This window comes from Gymnoscopelus microlampas (genome assembly GCF_963454915.1).
Source record: "Gymnoscopelus microlampas genome assembly, chromosome: 11".
NCBI classification, from domain to species: Eukaryota; Metazoa; Chordata; class Actinopteri; order Myctophiformes; family Myctophidae; genus Gymnoscopelus; species Gymnoscopelus microlampas.
Window position 1 is genome coordinate 28018922 of NC_139948.1, and position 22257 is coordinate 28041178.

The 22257-nt window shown below is 42.4% G+C and overlaps 2 protein-coding genes across 2 annotated transcripts; one reads left to right on the forward strand and one right to left on the reverse strand.

Annotated features, from left to right (window-relative positions):
• Window positions 1–892: 892 nt before the first annotated feature.
• Window positions 893–4919, forward strand: gsg1 (germ cell associated 1; the record flags this gene model as incomplete). The annotated part of the gene is made up of 4 exons (XM_084070700.1): window positions 893–1187; window positions 3326–3490; window positions 3847–3958; window positions 4460–4919. 4 exons carry the CDS (start codon window positions 893–895, stop codon window positions 4917–4919), a joined length of 1032 nt encoding a protein of 343 aa, XP_083926826.1.
• Window positions 4920–7052: 2133 nt separating this feature from the next.
• Window positions 7053–14198, reverse strand: LOC311056294 (epithelial membrane protein 1). Its single transcript, XM_084072812.1, has 5 exons — window positions 14064–14198; window positions 11101–11188; window positions 9688–9796; window positions 8711–8851; window positions 7053–8242 (listed from the first exon to the last, which is right to left on the reverse strand). The coding sequence occupies exons 2-5, from the start codon at window positions 11176–11178 to the stop codon at window positions 8079–8081; spliced, it is 492 nt and encodes a 163-aa protein (XP_083928938.1). The 5' UTR covers window positions 11179–11188; window positions 14064–14198; the 3' UTR covers window positions 7053–8078.
• Between the last annotated feature and the right edge of the window lie 8059 nt (window positions 14199–22257).

Sequence of the window (22257 nt, forward strand, 5' to 3'; positions counted from 1 at the left end):
CTGTTCCAAAGATAAAAACTCACTAATCAACTCAGGGAAATAAGACAGATGTTACCTCTAAAAGGTTCTTTATGTTTATCTTGCTGTATGTTTAGATATGTAGGGCTGCAACTATGTTGATTATTTTTTCAATTGGTCAATGTGTCATTAAAAAGACCATATACCTTCTCACATCATTTTTTTATAAGGTAATATAAAAAAGTGATGGTAAATGCTCGTCACAAGTTATTTGAGCTGAGACATTTTGAAATTGCTTACCATAATATTTACCCATCAGTCATTTAATTTCATAATGATAATAATTGAACAAAGGCAAGCATTCACAGTTTGTGAATTTGTAATAACACATCAATGTAATAACGTATCAGGAATATTGCAATTATGCCCTTAGGTTAAAGACCCCAGGAACCCATGGTGTCTTTACTAGGAGGCTGGCTGTCTATCTTGCCTTTTACCAAATATGTCATATGTCATAGAAATCGCCTCAGGTACACATGTGGATCTCAAGATCCATTTTTTTAGACCTGCTTTGAAAAACGATGGGGAATCACTTCATTGTGATGTGTTGTCATGGCATCCAAATGAGAACAAAGAAATCCTAATTCAGATGATGTCATGGCTGGAGCTGTCCAGGACACATTGTGAGCTTATTGATCGGCTATTTTCGGCACTCGACACCATATGGTTTAACTCTTGCACACTTTTTGTATGTCTCTTCTCTGTCTCTCTAACTTATGTCTCTCATTTGCTCTGTTGTCCTCTTCCCGCTTACTAAACCACCTATCTCTTGCTCCATAGCTCCCTCTTCTTCCTCCCCAGCTCTCCTCTCCTCCATCAACCCCACCCCCCACCCCCCGTCACTTCTGCACAACCAGCATCCAACCCCACTACCATGGCCTTTTTTCAGCGGGTTCGCTCCCCGCGTCTCTCCTTCATCCAGACGGTCGTGTCCCTTGTCCTGGGTGGGCTGTCTCTCATGTCCTCCTACTGGGTCGTGGGCCAGCAGAAGATGCCCAAGCCCCTCTGCACGCCCACCAAGCACAGAAACTGCATCCCTGTGCCCGGTGTGTCCAACTCAGCCAGCATCCAGTTCTCCTGGGATACCGGGGACGCGCTCTTCGTCTTCCCCACCTTCCACACGGGCCTGTTCACCAGCTGCCAGGAGAACATCTACACGGACGCCTGGGGTGAGCAGAGGACGGCGCCCTTCAAGGCCTGGGCGGTGTTAAGAATTCATGAGGACCATGACCACCCTAGCATCCCTATTCTGGGCATGTCATAATAGTCAAACATTCAGCGAAAATAGGCGAACAGGATACCAGAAGTATAGGCGTCTGGGGGACCCCAGTCAGTTAATTATACCGTTTTTTATACTTTGTTGTACAATAGTGTCATGTCAGCTGTGAGCTTGTGATCTTCTATTTTAGCCCATTTTGAAATATAAAAGAAAAAAGCGGCGGAGTCGTATGATGAGGCTTCAGATCAGAATGTAACCAGTGAAGTCAAAGTGTATGCCTCCACTCAAGAAGGTGGTTGATAGGAACATGTTTATGTTATTTGACCAGTGCAGCATTTATGGCATGTTATGATGATACATTATGAGTGGCAGTGAAGTCGCAGTTTGGGATTCGCCACACCGGTTGTCAAACATTTACATGTTTCACTGAAAATGTCATAACTCCCATAAGATAAAATTATTCCAGATTTTTCACATTTTTTATATAATAGCAGGGATGTGACGTGTTGTGAGCTTGTAGATCAACTATTTTCAAATAGCCTATGTATATACAGGGTTAAAGTAGTTGGTGGTGCTATATTAACACATTTTACTGGGGACCCTCTGGAACCCCCTCAAGGACCCCTGGGGGTCCCTGGACACCACTTTGAGAACCACTGCTCTACTCTACATGTATTAAAGTCTGTAGCTCTGATCAATTCAGCCTGGCTTTGCTATATGAGCACCAGATCCTCAGTTGGCAGAGATGAGTTCCAGCTGCCCGTAAATATTCAACCCCTTATTATGAAATGGGTACTAAGTGTTTTGAAAGGGGGATGAAAGAGAATGATGTACTCTTTATGAGCACACATTATGAGCAGGAGTGGAATTGGTATGCAGGTGGTAGAATTTATTGCATCTCCATCTATATATAGAAGTCTATGGCACAGGTCAGTTGTGACTTTCCGAGGATACAGGAAACATCATCCCTTAGAAAAAGGCTTTGTACTTCATGAAATTAGTTGTCCGTTTGCCCAAGTATTAAAGTCACAGTTACACATTGGAGAAAATGTACAGCTTGAATTTTAAACAAGTCCACGATGAAGACCAACTGGGTATTGACCCAGCTACATAATCACATGCCTACTTATTTCATTGGATTATATATTGTGTATATTTATATATTTTCTAACCGAGGTCATGCATTGTGATGAGTTTATGATTGGTTATGTGTAGTAGAGGGTATTCCCAAGGTGAGATGAGGATTCACGAAGGCAGGGGGGGAAAAAACACATATTGTCTGATAACAATGAGAGATTCAAATGGGTTATATCAGGACGGGAAATTCTGTGTGTGGAAATATGATTTGTGTGTGTGCGTGTGTGCATGTGCGTGCGTGCGTGCGTGCGTGCACACCCGAACACACCACACCACAATGCTCCACCAAAGAGGATTATCATCAGTGTGTGTTCTGCTCAGGGAGATTTAGACTTTAACAGCATGACTCAATTATGGATTAGAAACCCAGAGAGAGAAAGGTTAATGGGATTCAAAAAACACTGGCTGTGTTTCAACTCTCCCGCTTGCGACTGATTTTCGGGTCAGAGTGTGGAAAAACACAGTAGTTTAAAGTTCTATCCAACAGTATAAGAGTATAAGAGGTTTGTACATCTGGAGTGGAATAAAGCAGTTGCCTCTGCTGGTAATGTCGGCATTTATAATTTGCTGTTGCAAGATAATTGTGTTTTTAAGTTGTGATCAAAATAGCGTTGGTAGCAGCTGAGCTTGCCTGTTCTTGGACAGGTCTAAATTGTTAACCTTTGGTACAATGGCATGTTTAAAGTAACCACTGAACACTAAACTATACATTTTCATTTAATATTTTCCAGAGGAAAAGTGCCATTTGTTTCATACGTTGACGCCAGCAAATGAAAAAGGTAGATCGTTTTAAAATTGTATGCTTTTTTGCATTGATAGGTTGATTGATCAATCAATTGATTGATTGATTAATTGATTGATTGCTATACCCACCTGCATGCCATCTGTACCTGCCTCGTGCTCTGTCATACTGTCTTGCTTTGGCTTGTGACTTCTCTGCCTGGACCCCAGCAATATTGTGGCTGTCCGTGACGATGGAGATCATGTACGTTGGTCTGCTGGTCATCAGCTGTGTACTGCTGTCTGTCCAGCTGTGCATGATCACCTGGTTTCCCACCACACAGCACTGGGGACAGCTGCTCAATTCCTTTGCTGCTGTCTTCACTGTCCTGGGAGGTACTGTACAATAAAATGTACTTTTTTTTTTACTGTTATCAGTAGCAATTAATGTATGAAACACCTGATAGAGATCATCAATAGCTTAACCGATATCACAGAAATATATATCTATACATATTTCACAAGTGATTGCAATCTAGTAAGGTAACCTGTTGTTGGTCTACTAACCTATTACCCTACATATTTGATTCTGTCTGTCTTACATTTTAGGAAATGGCTTTTGCATCATCTGGCTGCTGCCATAGTTTTGGGGGAGCGTTTTTACAACGTGTGTGTGTGTGTGTGTGCGTGTGTGTGTGTGTGTGTGTGTGTGTGTGTGTGCGCGCGCGTGTGCGTGTACGTGTGTGCGCTAGGTCTCCTGGGGATGGTGGCACACATGATGTTCATGCAGGTGTTTCAGACAACAGCCTCCATGGGACCAGAAAGCTTCAAACCTCACAGCTACAGCTACTCCTGGGCCTTCTAGTAAGTCCTCTAACTCACACACACACACACACACACACACACACACACACACACACACACACACACACACATACACACATACTGTACAGCTAACATACCCGAAGCTTTTAGCCAACAGCATAAAGTATAGTTCAGACCAAGGAACTAGTCGAGACCAAACCGTTTTAAGCCTGATTTATACTTTGTTGTAAGACACTCAAATAGCCGATCTACAAGATGACAATGTGTTGAATTTCTCGACTATTTTTGATGAATGACACATTTGTACAATGGAGCTCGCAGCAGTCTGAATTACCCTTAACAGTCCACACAAATATTTTCCTCATCAATATCAGAAGCAGAGGAAGTAGAAGATCCTTGAATGCTTGATATTTCAAGCAAGGCTGGCATGATGGTTTCATTTTCAGGACTGGATATTGAGTATCATACTGTATATCCAGTACATGTGTGATGATGCACATATGCATGCATACAAATACACATATTTACTCTTTCCGTCAGTGTTGCTTGGATAGCCTTCACTTTCTGCATGGTGGCGGGGGTCTCCACTCTCAACAACTACACTAAGAAGGTACTGATGGTTGGACCCAGACGTAACTCAGCCCTCAACCCCTGCAGCTTTAATTATGTGGGACCCCCACCACCAGCCCCGTACTACAACCCTTCCATCATTACCCTTGATTACCCCCAGGCCTCCCCTCACATCTCCCCCCTGTCCCCTTACTATGAACCCCCGTTGCCGCCCCTGCGGTCCTCACCGCCCCCGCTCAAGCATTGCCACTCTCTCCCTCTCTCCCTCTCGGCCTCATTTCCCCCGCCTCCATCCCACCCTGCACCTCTGTCCCACTTCCACCGCCTGTCCCTGGTCTCGCCCACCATCTCTGTCCACCTGCCCCTGCCTGGTCCCAAAGACAACTGTGCCCCTCGGTATGATCCTGAGGATATGTACAGCCCACTTTGACAGCAAATAAAATAACACAGACTGCCATCGATTCAGGCTCCTGGAGAATATGCATGGTTTCCCAGAAGGATCTCAGGACTAAGAGGCTGGACTCATTCAGCCACAAAACAAATCAAATGTTTTGATTCTTTATGGTGTGCCGTCAGACAACTTCAGGAGTGCATTGCGATTTGGTGACAAACACATAATATTATTTGGCGCCGGCGGCCATAGCTGAGTGGGTAGAGAACTACTTATTCTCACGAATAAAAGTCGTATAGAGAATTGGGAAGGGAAAATAACAGAGCTTCAATATCTGACAATTTGTGGTGCAAAAGTGTATTGAGGCTTCAAGTAATGGGTGGAACAGCAAGCTCATTGGTGTAGTTGGGAAGAGCGCTTTGGTCAGCAAATCCAAGCTCCTGGGTCTTACCGCAGGGCTGTTGTTGTTTTTCTCCAAAACACGCCGCAGTAACTTTTGGTTACTGTGAGGTTAGGTTTAGTGTTTGTGAGGTTATGGTTAGGATTAAGGTTAGGTTTAGGTCTCGTTTTTGTGAGGTTATGGTTAGGGTTGGGTTTGGGCTAGTTAAATGTTGACTTTTCAGCGCTACTGACCGAACTGTGCAAAATGCAATCTTTGGAGTGAAAACAGGTTGGCCTGGGATACAGAAGGTCCCCGGTTTGCGTCCTGGCCCTGTCTATGTGTCGAAGTGTCTCTGAGCAATTCAAGACACTTAACCCCTAACTGTTCCCTGTAAGCGGCCCCTGTAGCTGTTCCTGATACTTAGGATGGATTAAATGCAGAGGACACGTGACAAATACCCAAATTATTATTATTATTATTATTGCAATATAACAACAAAATGTACATCTGATTTCACACTGAAAGGAAAGTCATGTGAACTTTGGAGTGCTCTTTTTGGAGTTTTTTGTTTTCTTTTTACATTTTATATAATAGTTTGGAGATGTCTCAGTAGTTGATGTTACCTGGAATTGTGTTGACATGCTTTTCACAGCCCAAACTCTATCTATACGTAATTTAGGCTCTAACTTTTATGGGGTCTTGTTCTCTAGCTGTGTTTTTTAAATATATCGATTTATGCAGTATCATTCTGCATTCGGTATATCATTCACCTGCAAATGTTTGCAACAATATCACCACTGTCAATAAAGATGAATTCAGTGCTGAATATTTACTTTGTATGTTTTATTGGGGCATACGCATGTTGGTGCACTGCAGCGATATCCATGGGATACCATTCGCATTTACATCCCACATTATTTCTTCCTTCAGTCACCGAATATGTGTCCAAACCACTCCTCCTACTTTTAATCATGATGAATGGAGATTAACATAATATAACTCAAAGTAATTAGATATAAATCAAGTTTTATTATAGTACAAATTCTTCTCAATGTCACTCATAATGAGAAATAATGGTAACAAAAAAACAGCATTAGAAATACAGAGCATGATTAGAAACCAAACATATTTATACATTATCATAATGTGTGGTTAGAAAAATACAGTTTATTATTCAATGCACTTGTTTTCCTGTCAGACAGATTATATTATTTTATATATTAACAAAGAGCTGGGATAAAATACAGATACTGGATTTACAGCTTGGCGCAATAGTTTGGCTAGTAATTAGATTTCTTGCACTCAGTGGATAAGACTTGTAAAATATTAGTCATGTCTGTCCTTCTGCCTGGATTCTGTCTGGGTGCAGTTACTGCAGTATACACAGGCATCCATTCAATATTCTCTTAAGAGTGTCTCTGTTTGGGTTCATTACTCTGTGATAATTGAGAGTTCAACCAAGTGTAAAAACAGATCTAGTTCAAGGTGAAGACGGCGTGATGATTAATCCATGCATTTAAATTGTATACAGATCTAACACCTTCACCCTCTCTCACATTCTCTCTCGCCCTCTCTTTGTATCCTTCTCTTTTCCTGTGCTCCGCTAGATACTTTTACATTTTCCAATAACCTTAACAAGAGTTATATTAAGTTAAATGATGTTTCCACTTTATTGTCACCATCGGTTTTCACAACAATGCAGGATAAATCTTCTGATAATACAGTTTTAGAGCTGTTAAAGTGAGCTGTGGGTTTGTAATATAATTTAATTAATCAGAAACCAAAGTCAGTTATAACATGTTAGGCATCTTTATGTTACACACAGTTCTATAAAGATGTAAGATACTGTACAGATGGCTATTTCAAGACTGTTTTAACAATCAAACAAACACTTTAAAAATGGACTGTGTGCTGCGCAACACATTACAAGAGGCAATGTAAGTGGATATATCAAATAAAACTCAAGTACTAATAATAATAAAATAATGAAAATAAAAAACGAACTTTCCCCTTGTTATCCGACCAACCCTAAGTACTTACAGAAAAACGAACAAACAAAAAACAAAGGCCCATGGCCTATGATGTCAAATGTGTCTGACTTAAGCCAGAAACATCAATAGATCTTAATTTACCAGACTATCTTGGCAACAATAAGGCCATCTTTGCCCTGTCAACAACAAAGACAGTCTCAATGCAAACCTCTGGATCCAAAGAAATATTAATATCAAATACAGTTCTATAATCAATTGGGCTGGCCTGCGACCGAATAACAAGTGTGAGAAATTATACCTATCATCCAGGCAGACTCAACCAAAGGCTCTGTGTATTTGACAGGATCCCTGCTAACATTTTAAGACAGATCTTCTATATTTGTACCTGGACTTACACTCAACAGCTCAGGCCTGGTTTTTGTTCAGCCACCTGACAGATTCCTTCTCCGCTCTGCGTCACAGCAATATATAAAAATTAAAAACATTCAGATAGCAAACTGTACAGGCAGAAACAAAACCAGATTTAGGCTGAGAGACTACTGTACATACAGCTTGTTCCATTCATTAAAGATATATATGTTTCAAAATATACAAAACAAACAACCAAATATATTTTAAACACTCCTTTATGGAGCAAAATATATATCAAGTAGCCACAACATATCTAAAACATCTATTTCTAGAGTCAGACATTCATTTTCAAATGCACTTTTGTGACCCATTTTTGTAACTTTTGAAACACATGTGAAATGTGTTTCTTTCTTCTTTTCAGTGTGTGGTGTTTTGGAGGATTTGGAGTGTGTGTGAGGGGGTGGGGGAGTGGGGTTACTGGTTTGCAGTTTTCTTGCGTAGGACAAAGTAGACAATTGAGGATATGAAGGTGATAGCGAAGGAGATCCAGGCCAGGATGTAACAGTGGCCATATGACCCGCTCTCTTTAATGTGGAAGCGGTCTGTGTAGATAGCGGCTGCGATCATAATGCACAGGCCTGGAGGGAGGGAAGGAGAAAGAGAGAAAACAGAGGTAAATATATGCTTCATCGCACAATGGTGACGCTCGCCAACAAAAATATCCCTTCCTTTTTTTTGGATAAAGCAGTGGTTCTCAACCTGTGGTTCAGTCCCCACATGATTTTTGGGGGGCCCCCAGATGACAGTGAAGTGACAATTAAGACCTTTTTAATACCACAAAAAAAGAAAGTAAAAGAAAAAAGACAATTTCTGCATCAAAAGTAATCAACCAACTATACCATAAAAACTGGTCAAACATTGGCCAAATTGTCAAATTATGTAAGAAAGAGGCAAAAGAAAAAAATCTAAATTGAATGCCCTCAACTCCTACAATTCCAAGTGCTTGTCAGGGCGGGGGGTCCCCAGTTCAAATATGATTATATTGCGGGGGTCGCGGCCTGAAAAGGTTGAGAACCACTGATGTCACTGAGACCACGGATACTCACAGGCAAGGAGCTGGAAAATTCCTGATAGGGTGAACCTCTTTCCCTTCTCCAGAGTGAAGAGCTGTGCAGCAAACACAAACAGGCCCAGGATGGAGAATATGCACGCTAGCACCGAACTGGCCTGTACTGCCTGGAGGTAATCTGCAGGTGGAGCCAGAGAGAGAGAGACACACACAGAGGGAGAAAATGAGAGATGGCAAGCTGAGTAATACCCAAATGACACACCCAGAAAACAGCATCTGATGTTGTGTTGACACATCTAAGAATGGCCTCTTCAAGAATCTTGTCAGACAAACTCGGTGGAAGCTATGTCACAGGTGTTACAAACAATGTTCAAGCATGCCATGCGTATTTAGGATTGTGAAACACAGACTGGTTTGTTGGACAAAAAGCTGATTGAACTGTAGGTATTGTCAGTCAAAGAGTCAGTGAGCTACCTACGTAGGTAAGATGATTTCACAGCTAATATTGGCTGCAATACGGAACTGCCACATGGCAGGAGTAAGGGTTACTGTAAAAACACACATGAACATTACTATCTATGTAAAATAATGGCACTAATAGTGTATGTTCACATATGTATTTTAATTCCACTTGAGGCTTGTATATGTACACAGCCGTATGTATAGACAACCTACACCTGAGGCCCAAATGCTGCCACACCCTACCCTCTCTGCTGCCTCAACATGGCTTATTCCACAGAGATGACTGAGTTATACAGAGCTCATTAATCTAATCTAGACTCAAACAGGCCAGTTGGATGACAGGTTAGAATTATATTATATACCTGTAGGGGGAAGGAATATAAAATGCCTTCAAAGTCCTATAACTGGAGAGAAAGCACTGAAGGAAAGTGACAAATTTGCTAAATGCTCGATGTACTGAGGTGTTTGTGTGTGTGTGTGTGTGTGTGTGTGTGTGTGTGTGTGTGTGTGTGTGTGTGTGTGTGTGTGTGTGTGTGTGTGTGTGTGTGTTACCTTGGGGATAGGAAGGGATGTTGGGGAGGTCCGTATAGTTCCCACCTTCCCAGCGGGCCCACAAATCAGTGGATATCTGTAGTCCATTTGTTGTTACAAACCACCAAGCCTGAACGGGAATGAGGCAGAGGTGAGCCACATAATTATGAGACATTTTAATTGAATGTTTGGCATTGACAGACAGCTGCAGCTTCATTGTTGAGATCATTCAGAATTGTTCAACCACATGAGCCCTAGCGTCCCTATTCTAGTAGTAATGTCATATTTGGTAAAAGTATTTCTCCTAATATTGAGCGGAAATAGTAGATCTACAAGGCAAGGTCACAACGCATCACGTTGCGATGCATTGTGAGCTTGCAGATAGCCTATTTTCACTTTTTGATGTACAACAATGTACTGTATACATATGGTTTAAGTGGTTAATTAGATGTATACAATGTATAAATTACTGTACAGATTTGTGCAAAACTGGCTTTCTCAAAGGAAGCTTAGTGTGAAGCTCATTAATTTTATTCTTTGAAATGAGAAAAAGGTATTTCATGCAGAGCAGATTGCGTAAATATGACTAACCTGCGGGCCAAAGAACAGAAGTGAATAAGTGAATTGCCAAAAAAAGGGGAGGGTGGAAATTCTAATTAGCGAGTTTTCAGAGAACAAGGGTCTGTGTTGTTGGGTGTCCTCAGAGCACCATGTTCTGACATGATTGTGTATGTGCTCCAGGCAGAAAGGACATCAGTCAATGGATGGAATGCACATCTGCTGAACAGGGACTCCACATTCCACAGCCCTCGCTCAGGTATGCGACACTGAACTCGCGTCACACACAGGAATCTTGTCTGTGTGCATGTATATACTGTATGCGCGCCCACTGTCTTGACAGAGCTCGCCCCCAAATTTAAATGGAGGCACGTAAAATAAACACACAAGGAGTGATGACACTGAGTCGATACTGGCCGACTCATGTATTACCCGCCACAAAAGTATGTCACTGATGTCAACAATGTGTTCCTGATGAGGGACGTTTACTATAGAAAGATTAGGGCTGAAGGCCATTGCTGATGAAAGGCAGAGCAGCAGTTAATCATTCATCTGTCATTCATTCAACTCCAAGTCTCGAAAGTCCATGTCCTGCTGGTTTTCTATCCTAAGTATAGTCCCTCCGGTAGTGAATTGCATGTACTGTAGGAGAGAAAACCAGGAGCACTGCGGGTGTCCGAGTTGCAGGATTGAGGAAACACTGTGATCTGTCATTTACTCTCCACTTACACTCATGTAAGAGTTGTGCCTCCTGCATACAACACACATCTTTCATATGTGCTTATAGTAATAATCCACGCAGAGACAACATGAGGGGATATGCTAAGGCAATTAGGCTTAGACAAGGGTTTGAAGTGTTAGGGTGTGCTTACTTACATTATCAATGGTGGCAACTAGGAGGAGAATGATGCCTATGATGTGAAGGACAAAAATGGCTGCTAGGAGAATCAACATGGTTGCTGTGCTGTGGACAGAAAGAGAAAGGGCAAAGAGAGAGAATTAGAGAGGGAGTTAAAAAAAATTGGTTGAACTTGTTTTGTTATTATGAAGATTGCAGACAACGTGTCTGAGGAACCAGGTTACACAGGTTACGCTGTACCTGTAACAATAAAGAAACTTTGACATGACCTAGAACTTGACCAAGACACAGACACTTGACCGCGGACACAGACAGACAGACAGACAGACAGACAGACGCATGCACCGGTTTGTCACAGTCGGGGCTATATGATCCGTAACAAGGGTTCCAGTCAACTTTGTGCCTGATGTCAGTCACACACACACCAAGGCCAGTATCTGGCACCCACTCAGGGTGTGGCCTCACAACTCCTAATTACTCTCGAGCTGTAGCTATAAACTACTGCTAACAGGCTCCCACAGAAACTCAAAGACTGCAAACAAAGGCCACAAGACAAGTATGTATATTATATATATATTGCATAATCAAAAGGTAAAGATCTTGAGGGAGACATCACTTAAGGACAATTAATAAACATGCAGATAAGATTCAACCCAGGGGGAAATGAATGGAGAGCGAGCGATAAAGTGGGATGTTGTCTGTGGACAGATGAGTTGGGACTTGTCTTCGGCTTCCTACCAACGTGCCACTCCTTAAAATAACTGTAGAGAATACCTGCTTCTCCACTGCCTGGCTGGCCCACACCCAATTCCTTCCTCTTTTGAACAGGCACACCATGCGCATATGCTAATTAACACACATAGATACTAACACACACACACACACACACACACACACACACACACACACACACACACACACACACACACACACACACACACACACACACACACACACGCGTATGCATACACATAAGTGTATACAATAATCCTCAAAAACCTTGAAACCGACATACAGTGAAACCAGGGATGTACGCGCACAGTAATATTCCTCCAAGATTTCGTTACAGCAATTTGTGACAGCAAAAGATTCAAATGAGTCTTTGATTAGGTGGTCACTTGGTCACTTAGTTCTGCCCAGAGGTGTTTTCTTGAACTTTGTCAGTGTTTTCTTGAACTTTGTCAGTGTTTTCTTGAACTTTGTCAGTGTTTTTGTCTCCGCCAGGAGACTATGTTTTCGTTCTCGTCCTTCCGTGTGTCCACCAAGCTAACATTGGTCAAGCTTCACGTGACACGTGACAATATGTTGAAAGTGTGTGCTTTGATTGGCTAGCGAGACGCATGATGAAATAGAGACCTATAAATAGGTGTGTCACTTCAAAAGATCATTTATATCTTTTGAAGTGAGGTAAGACAGGATTAATCAGGAACAGTACTGGCGGAGACCTGTGCTCCGAGGAGCACATTTTCTAGTCTTGAATATCTTATTGTTTCATATTACAGTAGTTATAGTGTATGTTATTACGTCATTGTGTCCAGTAGAGTGGTTGTACTACTTGTAGGTGTGAACTGAAGAGGAAGCACATCTGGAATGTGGCAAAACAAACACGCATGAGCGCACACACACACACACACACACACACACACACACACACACACACACACACACACACACACACACACACACACACACACACACACACACACACACACACACACACACACACACACACACACACACACACACTTACACACACACTTCATTGCTTTTCTCTGTCAGTATTCTATTCCCCTCCCTCCCCTCCCCTCCTCTCTCTCTCTCTCTCTCTCTCTCTCTCTCTCTCTCTCTCTCTCTCTCTCTCTCTCTCTATCCCTCAAACAGTCTCTCATTCTCTCTCTAAAACACACACACTCAGTGCCAGAGGTACACGTAATCAAGTCTAATGCACCCCCGGGTGTTAGCTACCTAAGATGTCCTGTATAATTTCTGCCTAAGAGCAGAGAATACAATATACAGTATGTGAATCTTTAATTCATCCAGGCCACTGAAGCTTTAAGTCGACACAAACAAACCCTGGGCAAAGCTCGGCCCAGTGCAGTTGGCCACTTTAATCAAAATATAATTTCTTTGATCAAAGCCTGATCTCTTCCAAATTCATGTCTTCCCCAAAAACAAGGCGTGTCTACGGTTCCCTCCAGACGCCTAGATCTGGTCCGGATGTGGCACAATTCCATCACGCAAAATAGAACACATATGGTTTCTGGTGCAGCATTGTGGAGTTTCAAAAACATTAAAATAATAATAGTCGACTGGTGCCCTTTTAGGATTTCCATGATAAAAGTTTTCATGTCATAACGCAGACACTCTGAAAGGACCCACCTGAACTTTCATCTGCATGGCAACCACACCAGTGGCAAGTACTTTGTATACTCCTAGTGTAGTCAGTGGGGAGTTAGGTTTCATTTATACTCCATCACACAACGGTGTCTCTTGCCGAATATAACTTTTATATAAAAGTTTTTCAAGCTAAAGGTTTTACTGCACAATGAAATCCTGTGTTCATTTGACTCAGAGTGCAAAAATTGACCGTTCTAATCAAATTAACACCAAGGATTTGGCTGAAGTAATATGTACAGATGCACAGTAATATGAAGACCCACCAACTGAAAGTTATTGATAAATCAAACGTCCTCTTCTTTATTCTTCATTTAATTTTTTATCATGAAGAAATTTGTTCCTGCACCGAAAAGTCTTGAGTGTTTACTGTTCATTTTACTCAGAGAAGGTACATGGGTCAATTTAGTTACAATTGTACACTCTCAAAGTTACACATGGATAAATGAACACATAAGATCTTACTGTGTGTCTTGTGAGAATATATTTTTATATATATATATATATATATATATATATATATATATATATATAAAATAAACACAATTTAGAAGTCAACTGAAGGACCAAAATAATCATCACTTACTTTTCTGGTTGCTGTCTGTCTGGTAAAAACTAGTAACTCCTGCTGTCTTGGATACAAATTTCAGACTAAATGCACAAACACTCACATCTACCCTTCTGCCCACTTTGCCCTGCCCTTTTTTTTTTAAGTCCACACCCCAGACAATCCTCACTCACAGAAACACGCCTCTCTGCCTCTCTCTCTCTCTCTCTCTCTCTCTCTCTCTCTCTCTCTCTCTCTCTCTCTCTCTCTCTCTCTCTCTCTCTCTCTCTCTGTCCCTCCCTCCATCTACACCCATGCAAAGCCATCCACTGTTTATTTACTGTTTCACAACTTTGTGGGCAGGCGATAGATTTTCATCCTGAGCGCCTCCAGTCTGTCACTGAGCTGATGTGATGTTCTGAGGAGGACGGCCTCTGACTCACTGATGTTTGGAGGGGGAACTCCCATAACACTGGACACTGACAATAATTCTACACCCCGCTGCCATGGAGACAGACAAACTGCACCCTGGCAACAATTGGAATCACATTGTTACTGTTGGATATACACACACACACACACACACACACACACACACACACACACACACACACACACACACACACACACACACACACACACACACACACACACACACACACACACACACACACACACACACACACACACACACACGTAAATATACACTTACACACTTGTATATACACCAACTCACATACTGTACATTCACTCTGATACACAGTACAAACATGTGCACATTCACTCCTGACCCCCCCCCCCCCCTCCCTTTCTACACCCGGAGAACGAGGTGTGTGTGTGTGTGTGTGTGTGTGTGTGTGTGTGTGTGTGTGTGTGTGTGTGTGTGTGTGTGTGTGTGTGTGTGTGTGTGTGTGTGTGTGTGTGTGTGTGTGTGTGTGTGTGTGTGTGTGTGTGTGTGTGTGCGTGTGTGCGTGTATGTGTGTGTGTGTGTGCATGTGCGTGTATGCGTGTGTGTGTGTGTGTGTGGGGGGGGGGTCAACAGAGTGCAAGTCATAGCTTGAGAGGAACTGAAAGAAATAAAGGATAGAGACGGAGAACAAGAGAGAGAGAGAGAATGAGAGGATGGGAAGGAGGAGGAGAGGAATGTTGGAGTGAGGGAGAGTGGTGGTATTTCACATGAGTTATAATCATTAATCATTTCTCACCATCGTCACTACATGCTGATGGTGACTGATATGGTTTATAATAACAGCATGACTACAAGCTGGTCAGGATGAGCCATAGTCATGTGCTCAGCACACTACCTCCACTATATCACACATAGAGTCATGTTAGTCCGTCCCAGCCCCAGGCACAGTGAAGGCCTGCACTGCTAAATCCTGTGTATGGGCATTGAAAAGCATTGTGAGCTTGTAGATTGGCTATTTTCTGACATTTTTTAAAATCTTCGCCTATAAGGACATGCCCAAAATAGGGGTTTGTAGGGCCTGGGTTAACATGGTTAAATTAATGCTTATGATTTTGCGGTGTTCAAGTATTTTTTTTCTCTCCTATAGTATTATTATACATTGATATCTTTAGGCATTTAGTGTGCCCACTTTCATACAAGATATATCAAAATCTAATGGGTGGATCAAGAAGAACAAGAAAGTTGTTGACCTGGAGGATGAATCCTATGACGTATGTGACCACATGGCCTTTCTTCCTCTAAAACCACCAGACCACCACCTTTAGGCTAAAATGTTCATTTGCACACCCTAAGTATCTCAAAGTGTAATGGGCCCATTAAACTAGCTGAGTGCATCAATGTTCCCTGGAGCAGGAACCATATTTATATTGGTGACCCCATGGCCTTTCCTCTTGCGCCACCCTCAGGCCAAACATTTAACTTGTACACCAAATTTCTCAAAATGTAAAGGGTAGATTGTCATGAAACCTTCTGAGCGCATGTCTGCTCCCCAGAGAATTAACCTTAACCATTTGAGTGAACCCATGAGTTTTCCTCCAGCACCATCAGCAGGTGACCAAAGATGGCATTGTATTATTTTATTTTTTTTAAGATTCGTTTTTGTGCTTTGGAGAGAGACAGGGAACAGGGGAGAGCGTTAGGGAGTGATGCAGCAAATCCGTCGCCGGGCTCGGGAATCAAACCCGGGACACAGTCAGGCATCAAAGCTTATATATGCACTAACTGGTGAGCCACTGGGGCACACAAAGGTGGGAGAGGAGATGATGATCATGATGATGATGATGATGATGATTTTATTATTATCATTTTTATTTTTTCATCAAATAAATGACAGCAACAGCAGACAATATTGAATGAAAATGTCCATAAGAGTGAAACTTTAAAATGGTACACCTTGTACAGTATGTCTTGTGGTATGCATGGCTGGTGGTTGTGGATGACGTTTTCATTGGGTGAAAGGGCACTTTTCCACAAGTGGATTTTAATGACTTATTTGACCCAGTTCAGGAAAAGTCAGTGTACATTTTATTTTATAGTTATGCAATAGTATTATTCTAGATTCATGATGAAATCAGAGAATAGATAGATTTTAACAACATTGATTAAACTGTAGAAAGAGATCAGGTAAAAATAATAGCTGGCATAGAGATCTCATAGCGTTTGAGACCTCCCTCCTGTCAGCCACCTGCATCCTAGCCGCCTGAATCTCAGTTAATACTTTGTCATACAACTGTGTCACTTTCTGAAAATAGGAGATTTCCGCCAGTAATTTTTTTCTCATTGTGAGTGATGAAGACAGTGTTCTACAATAGCTTGCCCACGGTCTTTTGTGAGGCACCTGCCAATCTGCAGGTGTGCAAATGTTGCTGCTCTCTTAACTTCTTAATATAGGAAACTCTTTTTATTGTGCCGTTCAAGCGTGGGCATGCCCTGAGGCATGTAGGGAAATCCTTCCAAGCCAAATAGGCACACCCCGGAACACTGCACTAGCCTACCAGAGTCCACCACCATGCTGAGGTCACATGTTTTGACTCTGTTGGAAATACAGTAAGTACATGATGCTGCCACACCACCAGAAAGCTGATTCAAAGACTACCTGTTGAGCATCATTCTGGTCTGCTTTGGCTTGAGGTGTTAACCAACAGGATAATAACAGTCCACAGTGACAATTTACCTGTCAATATTATGACCTCACTGGTAGAAGAAAGCTCTGAATGCTTAGTGTTTAAAGCAAGGCATGTATGTTCACATTTTAGAGTGGCTGACGCCATTCATCATTCGAGCGCACGCACGCACGCACGCACGCACGCAAGCGCACGCACACACACACACACACACACACACACACACACACACACACACACACACACACACACACACACACACACACACACACACACACACACACACACACACACACACACACCAAACCACTCTTTACACCTTGTTCTTGACTTCAAACAAAAGAACGTGTGGATAGAAAAGGCATTCCTTTGGTATCATGCTTGCTTGCCTTTGGTAAAAGGCTAAAATAATGAACTTGGTATTTCAGTAATGCTATGGTTTTGTGTGTATAAACTAGACAGAGCATGACACTCAGAAAGTTGGAATGTTTAACGTAGCTACCACAGGAATGTTCAATAACATGGTGCCATGGTAACAAATCAGCTTTCCTAGCTTGTGTGCGTGACACAATTAAACATTTCCATGACAACACTGTTGTGCATCTCATCTTCCATCTAGTACCTCCCATGGTGTAATTAAACAAGTCAGACTTGAATTTGAATATCTATTTCATCCATTCAAATCCTGTCATTTGAATGGATGGGGGGAGGCTCAATGATTCTTTTGTAACGCTATTGCAGGGCACCATGCGTTATCACTATCCATACCACCCATATCACTGTTGATGAATGTTGAATTGAACAAGAATGACCAGTCTATCTGTTCCAGTGCTGTGGTTTGAAACTCAGACATGGAGAAGGTTGGAGTAATCCCTTCTAAATCTATTGTGGGGCACCACACCTAGCTGTAACTCTCTGACTCTCATCAGTACATTAGAGGCTACACCCTCACTACAGACCCCAAGGTGACAAACAACGCCCATCAGCGTCTGCTGGGTGTGTGTCTATATCAGTGACTGGGCTGATATTTGATTTGGAGAAAAAAAAGACACAAGATAAATATTTGATACTTGATACATCAGTGTTCTACCAAACAAGCCCTGAAGATGAGAAGAGGGAGAAAGAGAGTAGAGCAGAAAAATAGCGGAAGAGACAGAAAGAGAGAGAGAGAGAGACAGACAGACAGACAGACAGACAGACAGACAGACAGACAGACATAGTGAGAGAGAGGGACGGAGTGGGAGAGAGTATGTAGAATGTATTGTAGAATGTGGTCAGACCTGTCCTTGGTGTTTCAGCCCCACCTCACAGGTGAGGTAAGCCTGTGTTTGTAGTTTGGGGTGCAGCGACTCCACAGAACACACTTGTACACATACAGTAACAGTGTTAAAAAGCATACACATGTTGTCGATCAGCAAACTCTCTTGCTATATATATTTATTTATTACTTTTTGTTTTTCCTCAGTTTTTGATACATTTCATGCAGAGGAAATACCATGAGTCACACCTCCCTCCTCTCTAATATTTCAACATGAAACTTTGTGGGCATTTGACTGCATTGTACACGCCAATGCTGCCTGATGCCGCGTGTCCCCCAGGGTGTGTGTGTGTGTGTGTGTGTGTGTGTGTGTGTGTGTGTGTGTGTGTGTGTGTGTGTGTGTGTGTGTGTGTGTGTGTGTGTGTGTGTGTGTGTGTGTGTGTGTGTGTGTGTGTGGGGGGGGGGGGGGGCTTAACTAAAATACAGGTCTCCAAACACAACCCGACGAATCACATGCCTGTGTAACTTTTGAAGAGGACCAATAGGGTGCCTTGTTCAACAAACACTAGCTCTTTGTTGTGCATAATTTCTAATCAGTACTGGAAAAACTAGAGTCGTAAAAAAAGCACTTGGAACCCTTGTGATATTGTCTCATAGTCCCAGTGTTGTGTGCACAAGTATTAAGGACGATATTTTGTGAAGATATTTTCTCAGGGTGTATCTATTCACTACAATTCATGGTTTAGAGTTCATTGTGGACTCACCAAGAGTTGACTGCATGGGTTAAGCTGCTATTTAGCACTCTTTACACAACAGTAGTGCGGTATGCTGCACATACCATTGATCACTTTCACATTACTGTACATTTTTATGACGTGCTATAGATACATTTTTAGCTGTTATAACTATAGCCTCTTGCCTGCGCTGAATTCGCTTAAGACAACATATTCAGTTATTTCCCCAAAATCCAAATAAACTGCTTTACCTCACCTTTCTATGTCTCAGGGTCACAATATATCTTTTGTAGAGGCTCCTCAACTCAAAGTATCATACCCACAATGCATTGCATGAAAGGCCAGAGGCGACAGAGCTGACATAACTTATTCATCTTAGAGATGGTTAAGTTCAGGTATATGGCTAAAAAAGTTTTCCTTAGACATTACATTAGAGATGGTTAGGTTTAGGCATGGGTTTGGTGTGGTTGATGTCAGGGTAAGGACCTGCGAGAGCGGTTAGCCAATGAGATTGCATGGCCTCACACTCCCAGATACTGAACTTGCATAAATAAGAACAGTGCCAGTTCAGGAACCACAACATAGTTTTTTTTTTTTTTTTTTTTTTTTACTGTTATCTGGGCATGGACCTATTAAGGTAAATGTTACTCTCTCAACAACGAGGATTTGGCCTAGGAATGTGACCATTTAAAATCTCCATGAATTCAAGGCTTCGTGGGGTGAGTAATTGATAGAAAATAGGTAATTTTTTGGGTGAACTACTCCTTTAAGTGTGTTTGTCTGTTTGGTTTGTAGCAACATAACTTGAAAACGGATGGGCAGCTTTTCATGAAACTGGTCTGAATAATCAGTAGGCTGCCCATAAGAGATGATTACATTTTGTAAAGGTCAACGGTGAAGGTCACAATCGAGAGGTGTTGAACAAGTTGATGTTGGTGTGGGCAGGGCTTGCATTTGTATATTTGAAATGTTGCACTTATGTTTGGTCATTTTCCATAAAGGTATCAGTGTATCGTATGTAACATTAGAAGGAAAAACTGTTTGTCAGGCCCTTTTTCATGCTGAGAGGATGGCCCTGCACATACTTTATTATAGAAACCATATTGCTCACCATGAATATTGAAGGGACAGAGACCCAACAGTACAATGGGATAACATTTCACCTGAATTGACCGAAACATAAAAAATGTGACATCAGTGGGTAAACATGGGGTGGCATAGATCACTTTAGCCCACTTGAGCAGGGTTAAAATCCCTTAATTAAGATGTTTGTGAGGAGCCCCACCAGTGACAGTGTGTTTCCACACCACCATGTGAAACAATGCCAAAGTGCCGCCTCACATGCCAGTGGAGTGAATGCGACCACAGGAAAGTCACTGCCGCTTTTACACAATAGTAAAGCTGTATGTCTGTGGTCGACTGTCTGTCGGTCTGTCTCTCTCAGCCTCCGTGGTTTCTCTGCCTTAAGCCCAATTTAGTGTATGGTCGCACTAGCCGCGCCTTTTACGAAGAAAGAATTCTGTCTAGATTGCTTTTTCTGCAGAAAATGAAAAAAAAAGAATAGAAGAAGAGGGGACTGGGGTAGGGGCGTGACTGACTCAAACAGACTTCAATGTAATCTATGGAATTTACAGATTATTGAGAACAAAGTTTTTAACTAGTTGGTGTAGATAAATAGTAAATAGTGTGAACACTGCCTTATACTTTGTTGTACGATGTCGCACGCCAACCTACAATCGGACCTACAAGCTTGTGACGTGTTGTGAGCTTGTAGATCAGCTATTTTTGGCATAAGGCACTGTGGTACCACAGAACATAAATTAGGAATTACACAGCGTCACTCCCTTCACAGAGAGTCCTTGAATTCCTTTTCATAAATGAAAACATAACCAACCCCAGGTGTATATTTACAGGATTTGCAGGGGACGGTTGTGGGTGTACTTTTGCGTAAGTTATGGGAAACACAAGGTCCCGTGCAGGTGGCTCTATGTTGAAACTCTCACCTCACGCTCATGCCCTGTTGACTAACGGGAAACGTCTACAATCGCCCACATCCCACTGCTCCCATTGCTGCCGCCGGCCTGGATTCAAACATGGATAACCTACACTGCACATAGCACACATGCAAATCAGTGGCTGGCACACGCACGCACGCACGCACGCACGCACGCACGCACGCACGCACGCACGCACGCACGCACGCACGCACGCACGCACACACACACACACACACACACACACACACACACACACACACACACACACACACACACACACACACACACAAGCATGAACATACAATCTCACCCTATATCCCTGAGGGAATGATACACACACAGCCATAGGCTCTGGTGCACAACAGACTTTTAAACTCTCTCTCTCTCTCTCTCTCTCTCTCTCTCTCTCTCTCTCTCTCTCTCTCTCTCTCTCTCTCTCTCTCTCTCTCTCTCTCTCTCCTGCTCCAGGGAGGCAGGACCTGCTCCCCAGCATTTTGAATGAGTGAGCCGACCAGTTTCAATTGCTGTTACTGACTGAAGGGTATAGTGTACATGGTTTTCCATGTTGTTGCATGCAGCTCATGTCACATCACTCATGTCTTATATACTGCATATATACTGTATATATATACTGCACCTAGGGACACTACCAGGCATCTAACCGCAGCCAACTGTGGGGTATTGGTTAATACTGTAGGCTCTGTGCATAACTGTAGTCCCAGGTTTCCAGCCAGAAGGTCCTGTTCCGGTTCATTTCACCATAGCTTCATTTGATTGGCTCGGTGTTCCCGTTCAAATCTGCTGTCGAATCAATCAAACAAAGCCATGGCACACTGAACCGGAACAGGAAACAGTTATGCCACCTTCTGGAGACCTGGGACTACAGTTGTGCACAGAGCCGATTAATGAGTCTCCATGGTGAGTGAGAAAGGAGCTGGTGATAAAGGGCCCGACGTGGTAAGCCTCACTATTTGGTTGGCAAATATTCATGATAAATGTGTGGGCTTGTTTTGGTAGTATTCATTAACAGCTAAGCCTAAACACAGTATAATCCTTTTAAATTACTGTTCATTTAACTCTTACACTCTCTGAGTTATATATAGATAAATGAACAATGAGGATCTTACTGTGCAGGAACTCTCTAGTAATGT